This window comes from Pteropus medius, unplaced genomic scaffold, assembly GCF_902729225.1.
Source record: "Pteropus medius unplaced genomic scaffold, Ma_sr-lr_union100, whole genome shotgun sequence".
Lineage (NCBI taxonomy): Eukaryota > Metazoa > Chordata > Mammalia > Chiroptera > Pteropodidae > Pteropus > Pteropus medius.
Window position 1 is genome coordinate 194,425 of NW_024352148.1, and position 7,509 is coordinate 201,933.

At 55.7% G+C, this 7,509-nt stretch overlaps 1 protein-coding gene across 1 annotated transcript in view; it reads left to right on the forward strand.

Annotated features, from left to right (window-relative positions):
* ALPK1 (alpha kinase 1) overlaps positions 1–5,025 on the forward strand; it is a gene marked incomplete at its 3' end in the record, with an annotated part of 52,849 nt that extends 47,824 nt beyond the window's left edge. Inside the window, exons 13-14 of the mRNA XM_039846912.1 lie at positions 3,992–4,000; positions 4,810–5,025. Coding sequence (XP_039702846.1) covers positions 3,992–4,000; positions 4,810–5,025 — 225 coding nt within the window. The remainder of the gene's footprint in view (positions 1–3,991; positions 4,001–4,809) is intronic.
* Between the last annotated feature and the right edge of the window lie 2,484 nt (positions 5,026–7,509).

Below are 7,509 nucleotides of genomic sequence, written 5' to 3' on the forward strand. Positions count from 1 at the left end.
AAAGAAAAGTGAAAAAGCTTCATAGCTTAGGGAGACAGTCTGACTTTCCATGATTTTAATTTCAGTGCTTATTTAAGAAAATAAACTATCTGTGGTACACAAGTTAAAACTGGTAAAAAATCATTGTTCCTAGTATTGTACTAAGGTCGACTTTGATCATGATTTTTTGTATCTGCAAACCAGATAACTCTGGACAAAGGGACCGAGGCACAAATGTCCCGGAGGACTCTGTCGCTAAGTGGCCAGAGGTGGTGGCAGTCTGATTTTTTAAGATGTTTGATAAGTGTTGCCAACCTGTGTTATATGCATTGTTACATAATGTGCTTCAGATAAATCATGACGTATTTTAAACCTAAGTGATAGAGAAGGCCGAATTTGCTGGTCTTTGCTCGGAAACCAGGTGTCGTGAGCTGAGGTGTGTGGCTGCTGCTTGGGCCAGACCAGGGCGCAGCAGCAGGCACGGGGCACCTGGACCTGTGGCCTGAAGGAGCCGGAAGGAGAGGTGAGGAGGCTGCAGAGCGAAGGCCTGCAGCCGGCAGAGGCTGGTCCGTCAGGTTAAGACGGGGAGACGCCGTCTGCACACGTGAGCGTGAGGTGACGCCGCATGTACTGACGGGGATGCTGCAGCCGGGCGCCCCGGGTCCATCTAGGGGACCGATGACGGCGGCTGCGCTAAATCACAGGTTCTCACGGTATGCGACGCAGCCTCATGTTGCAAGACGCTCCCATCTGGACTTTCGTGGCCAGAGCGAAGTCCACGCCCGGCTTCAAAGCTTCCCAGGACAGGCTGACTCCCCCGTGAGTGGCGAACGCAGCTGGTGACGACGTCGGAGCCGGTGCTCACCCACCATTCTGACAATCCTGGGGCCCTTCGCATTTACGCCAATCTGCCTGGGCTCTGGGAATGGGACAGCGGGGCCTGCATGACCGCTCGTCTGTTTACCACGTGGTTTGCTGAGTATTTTAAGCCCGCTGCTGGACATAAACTTTCCCAACGCGACGGCTCACTGACAGGTACCTGGCCACGGAGGGCCTTGACGGGCCGGACGAGGAGGCGAATGCTGTCTGACGCCCGCGACCTCGGCACCCGGTCTGCAGCCCCTGGATCAGGGAGCAGTTTCCACTTCCAGGTCTTCGGGTTTACGAAATGCCGCCGGTCGCGCCTCCGCAGGTGGACGGTAGCGGACCCGCCACTCGAGTGGCCGCAGAGGACCTTCTCGATTCAAGGGAAGAGGCTGAAATATCAGCTTTAACAGGCGTTTGGAAGAGGCTGACTCCGCCCCTCGTGGGTGACTCTGGGGCCCTGGATGAGTGGGGGAGGTGGCTGCGGGCGGGTGGCGGGGCCGACGCGGGGCGGACCCGCTGCCATCGCACGGGGACCCGTGTCGGGTGAGGCGCCGCTGCTCACAGGTGAGCGGAAGTGTTTCCTGAGCTGGACTCCGCGCTGGCCAGGGCGTGGGCCCCGCGCTGAAGCGACAGGGGCTCTGCGGCGCGGGGCGCGGCTGAGCGCGGCCCCCACGCGGGCGGGTGCGCGGAGCGCGCGCAGCGCGCGCAGCGCGGCCGACCATGCGGCTACTGACCATGCGGCCACCCGGCCACCGACCATGTGGCCACCGAGCCGCCAACGGCAACGACCAGCAGCCCGGGCGGCGACACCCACAGACCCTCCGCCAGAAAGAGCTCAGGACTCGCTGGAGGCTCAGGCGACGGTTGTCGTTTTTAGCAATACGGTGTTTTTTAATTAAGGGGGCGCGCTGTGTTCCAGACACAGTGTGATCGCACGCGTGACACTCTGCCGGAGGGGCAGAGCGCGAACAGGCTCTGCGCACTGAGGGCCGAAACCCTCGCCTCGCTGCGCCTGCGCGGAGCCGCGCCCCAGCCCCTCCCAGGGCGTCTGCGCCCATCGCCGCGCTGCGCGTCCGAAGTTGGCGTCAGCTTGTCACTTACCCTCCCTGTCACTTACCCTCCAGGAAGAGTTCACGGAGGGAAAGAACTCACGCAGAGCGACACAGGGCCAGACCCTACCGTTCCGCTACGAGTGCTCTTTCTCCAAGGACACCTGACAATTGAGCCGTGAGCCATCGGATGCAGGCCAGCGGGTCTCTGGCAGGCACCGACTTTTTTGAGAAATAGAAGTTTTTTCCAACTTGCAAAGATTCCCTCTCCCCTCCCCCCACCTGTTGTCACAGCAAAATGCCATTGTCAGAACTTCGTTCCAGCACACGCACCTGCTTTGTTCTCAGACCCTGGCTGCCCAGGAAGTCTGTGCGAACCCTGTGTTTCAGAGAAGTGTCATCTTATCCTGGCAGACCTTGCGTCAAACTGCCCTTCACAGGCCTAAAGTCCTCTTAATGCTGGATCTGTACTTAGTGGCTCTTCCCCTCTTTCCATAAAAAGACGAAATGCTACCTTGCAGCCATTCTCAGGCAAGTCCCACTCACTGTGCATCTTTCTCAGAAAGGAAAAAAATTCACCACAGCAACAAGTGGAAGGCAGTGCCTGCAAGTTCCTTCCAGGAATCTGCCTAACGATCGTGCCAGGTCACTGCTGAACACAGCTCCTGGAGGAGAGAGGCCACCGGCCCCCGACTCGGAGGCGCCTGAACGGCTGTCCCATCGCCAGCCCCGCCTGCCCGAGCAGGGGCTCTGAGGCGAGGTGAAGATGACTGAGCAGGTGCCAGTGAAGGACAAACCCCACTGGACAGTCTCGATCTACTTGGGAAGATTCCTCGAGGAAGGGGCTGAAACTGGCTGGACTCATCCGAAGGCTGAGGACAGGACTGAGCGGCAGCAAGGTCACTCCGCGGCTGGTCTCCAAGTCCCTCGCTATCCTGAAACTGCCGCCTTTGTTTATTGTTAAAGCGAAATAGAGCTTGGCTTAAAGAAGGGTGTCACCCGCCAGCCTGGCAAGCGCCACCACATGAGGACCTTGGAGGCTTTACCTCAGCCATACTTCGTGTGCTTCCTGATTTTTAAGTTATCTGGGTGGTAAAAACTTATGAAATTTCTTAGTCTATTGTACTGTAGACAGGGCAAACGAAAGAGGCCCCCATACCTCCAGCTGATTCTGTGTGCCAGTGGCCACCGCTGCGACTTGGCGTGTGCCCTGTCACGTTTTCCAGGCTCACAAGAACATGTGGCTACAGATAAAATATGTGGATGCTTTTATTAGAGTTGGGCGACCGTGTACAGTGCTCTGCAACCTGGTGCTTCATTTATCAAGATACCGTGGGCACTTTACCCCTTCCCGGCCACGCGGGACAAAGCTGGGACTGCTCTGTCTCAGGAGGAGCAGTGCGACCAAAGCAAGTGAGCAAGAGGGCACACTTGTCGTCGTGACAAGTGTGGGAAAAACAAAGGTGGCCGTGCATCCCCGAACGCTCACGGCGCCTCTCCCCCGTTTCATGCCTGGAACGAGAGTGAAAAGTCTCTAAGGAAACTGGGGTCTAAGGACAAGCTGTAAGCTGACAAAGGAAGCAGGACCTTGTGACTTGGCTCTCGGAGTCCCCCGCATCGCCTGGGGAGAGCCGAGTCTGCTCCCTACAGGGTGGGTGCTCTGGCTGCGTTTCGTGGGGTTCAGCGGCAGAGCAGCCCAGCCCAGCCCAGCCGCCTCTGAACAGAGGTGCTGCCCTGTGCTGATGCTGGGACTCTGGCTCCTGCTGCGAGCCACACGGGCTGGCCCCGCTGACGCAGACGCAGACGCGCCGCTCTCCGCGCCCCCAGCCCCAGCAAACCAGCCCATCGTGTTAATAAGCGTTGATTTGTAAAGAGCGGCTCCCTCCCCGGCCCCGGCCCCCTTGGCCAGGCTCCTGCTTTTCTGCTCAATGGCACAGATGCGGCTTTGAGGGGACCGGGAGCGGGCAGCTATTAGCTGCAAATCCAGGGAGGGAAATTAATGAAGGGACGACTAATAAAAGACAGCTCAGGACAGCCAGGCTCACTTGCTCCGAGCAGTAATTAACTTTTTTCTTTTCTTTCTTCTTCTTTTTTAGCTCATGAAGGTAAATATGCCATCGGCAGTGGTCCAGTCCGACTCTTCTTTATTAAAAAGGGGAGAGCGGAGCTATTCACGGGGGGTGGGGGGGGGCTGAGGCTTAATCTGTTTCCCCCCCCAGAAGAACAACTTTCAATTACTCGTGTGCTGTGTACAGAGTGGTGACGCCCGGTCAGAGACACCTGTGTCGCTGGCGGGGAAAGAGGCAGATGAAGGGACACAAGACCGAGTAAAAGAAAAGCCGTCCTCCGCCTGAGAGCAGCTGAAAACGTTTTTACGAAGGTTTTACAAATCTTTTTTAAAAGTTTGCTCTTCTTCCCCACCTCAAATGACTAGCTCTTCGTTCGGCACAGGCGGGGACTGGATTCCAGGGCACTGCGGCCGCGCGTCAGCGGCGAGGGCAGCCGGCGGGTCGGGCGGTGGCCTCCCCCAGCCCTCAGTGTCCATTTTTAAAGGCGCAGTTAAAAAGCCAACTTAAAATGTAGTTTTCCATCTAGTTTTGAAAATCAATACGGCTCTTTTAAAAGTCAGCCTTCCTGAAAACATGCATAAGCCTGGCAGGGTTTGTCCAACTGTTTCTGAAGCAAACGATCATATTTTATAAAAACTTTGAAAATCAGCGCTGGAAGGTAATATCTAGCCTCCCCGCCGCCTGGCACTCACGGTCGCAAGGCCGCTCGGCACCAACGCGGCCTCGCGCCACGAGCTCAGCCCGTCGCCTGGACCCGGTGCCCGGCCGCCCAGGCTGCAGCGGCCCACGGCGGCGACCGCGGCGCCTCAGTTACCTGCGCACTTGAACCGTACTGTCCCCTACAGCTCGGGCACGACAGGACCGGCGGGTGCCAAGAATCCATCTACCCTTCTGACCAGTCCCAGGAGCCCCTCCAGCCCCCTGACCACGTTCTGGATGCAACAGGGCAGAAGCGGTCGCCGGCGGGGGTCTCACAAGAACACAGCCTGCCTGGCGCCCGGGCGGCCAGTGATGCCCCACTGACGCCCCCCGTCCCCCGCCGTTCTAAGGCCCCCCACGACGCAGATGCGCTGTGGGGTGAATCAGACACTCGTCCACGCTTACGGCTACGTCCGCAGTGTGGAGAAACAGGTAAAGTTTATTAAAATGAGAGAGAAAAATGGTGACAAGGACGTTATGGAAAATACCATTTCTCAGGTAAGGTCTGTAAGGCAGAATTCATGGAAACAGAAGCACAGTGGTTGGCAGGACGGGAGGGCAGGGGGTGGGGTGGGGTGAGGTGAAGTGAGGGCGGGGAGGGGGGTATGGAAGTTGCTAGAAGGGTGTAGCGTTTCAGTGTGGAAACAGTCCAGAAACCCAACGCTTGACAATGTGAATATACTTTACCAAAGAGTAAACGTAAAAATGATTATGATGATTTTTTAAAATCATTTTTAGGATGGCTATAGACTTCGAGGCATTAAAGCTTTATAGCATAACCAAAAATAAAAATAAAAGTGGCTTTTATAACAGAATCTTCAAACTTTTCAGAGGTGAACTAAGCTTTGGTTAGTTATAAGCCTTTTTCCTGCTACCAGGTATTTATATGGTCCTCAAATAAACACGCATCCATATGAATTGGTGTGAGATGTCACGCTGCCATGACAATCACCAAATCTTAGTGACTTTTAAGTCACAAATTTGTCCTCCCTCAGGAAACATCCACCGTGAGTTTAGGTGACTCATAAGGACACTGCTCTTCACATGGTCACTCAGAAGCCCAGCCGAGTCCGGCGAAGAGGCCGGGGAGACCAGTGATGCTCCCAGCTGGAGGGCCCAGCGGGGCGGGAGTGTCCCACACCGGGAGACTAGGACTGTCCCCAACAGCACCAGGTTCTGCCAGGTGGCATGAAGTGAAGTCACAGGCCTTGAATAAGGGTAGCATGGTAGTGCCAAGCCAGCAACAATGTGACTGTGTCCCCTGAACACACAGGAATATGGCCTCCTGTGTGGGCGACGCCCAGTCAGGACAAGACAGCGCTGACACATGCTCAAGGTGACAGCTGCGAACGTCTCGGGTTCTGAGGGACAGAGTGAGGACGCTGCACGGCGGGGTGGCAGCTAGCTGCCTGTTCAGTGTGGTCGCGAGACTTCGGACCTTCGATGTGCTAACAAAACCTCTAGAACATGAAAGTCCACGGTGGAAACGGGAGCTTGGGCCTGACGTTCGTGAGGCTCCTGTGTCAGAGATCTGCTGGTGTCACCTGTTTCGCTGGGCGAGAATGGACAGCTGTGGAAGGAAACAGGACTGGCCCCCTTTAGGTGGGGAGATGCAGAGCTGCAGTGACTCGGAGGCTCTGATCACGAGCTGTCACCATCACAGCCTGCCACCATTACCGTGTCCTGCACGTTGCCACGGAAGGCACAGTGTCCAGAGCGTCAGAGTCACGTGAGGTGAGGCGGGCCCGCTGCTCAGTGCCCCTGTCCACTCAGCTCCAGCTGCTGTGGTTCAGAACCATTTTGTTCCAGAACACTCTAGGGAGTCTAGAAAACTCTCCTCAATGTAGGGGGGCAGAATTGCCTGAGGTTCTGGAACAGTTCTGCTTCAGGAGAACTGAAACCCTTTTTTAATTATTTGCTCACGGAAAAATAAAAGTCATCTTTCACTACAGTCTTTCTGAGGCCGACGAGCACCCCACTGCAAAGCTGGCCTGAGCACGCGTCCAGCGTCCTGCAGGTGTGGCAGCCTCGTCCCTCGTGATCCAAGAGAAACACTGGACTCCAACCCGGGACCTCTGAGCTACTTTACTGCTCTACCAGCAAAGTCATGTTCTCTTCTGGGTCTATCTCTGAGCTGCTGCCATGGTGATTTTCAGAGTTAAGAGAAAGATCTCAGCATAGACAGCTTTGATTCAAAACCTGTGACCACTGTGGGCACGACAACCTGAGAGAGGCATCGATGTGTTAATACGACACCATCTAAGGCTTGTGGCTGGACTTCCCACCACCTGGTTTCAAAGGGGTGGTTCGGGTCCATCCCATTTGATTTCTTTTCCAAAATTATCTGGAAACTAAGGCAAGAAAATAAGCTCGTCGTGTCCTCACAATGCATCGCTCTTCTCCTATTCGTTTGCATGTGGTGTTCCAGTAGAAGTGAAAGGTTAAAAAATAGAAAATCAAATTAAAGGTGTGTCCGGAACCTCATTTTTAAATGGTCTCAGCTCATAGCAAGATTTACCTCTTGCAGGAAGAAAGCAAAGCAGCTTCTGGTTCCTGTCCTGTCACCTGGCACTGAACTGGCTCTGGCTGCTGCTCTGGCTGCTGCTCTTACCTGGAGGAGGCAATGACCCCCTAACCCACCCATCCACCGAAGTCACAGAGCCGCCCCGGGGCCCGACCGCGCAGAGAAGCGTGTTTGCCAACACACAACGCACCAAGGGACCACGGACACGTGTGGAGAGGAAGGTGCCTTTGTCACAAGGATGTAGGCTTTGGGGCAAGCTGCTGCCACGGGGACCAGCCCTAGTTCTCTGCTTATTTTGATGGTTCCTATTCCCATTCCACGT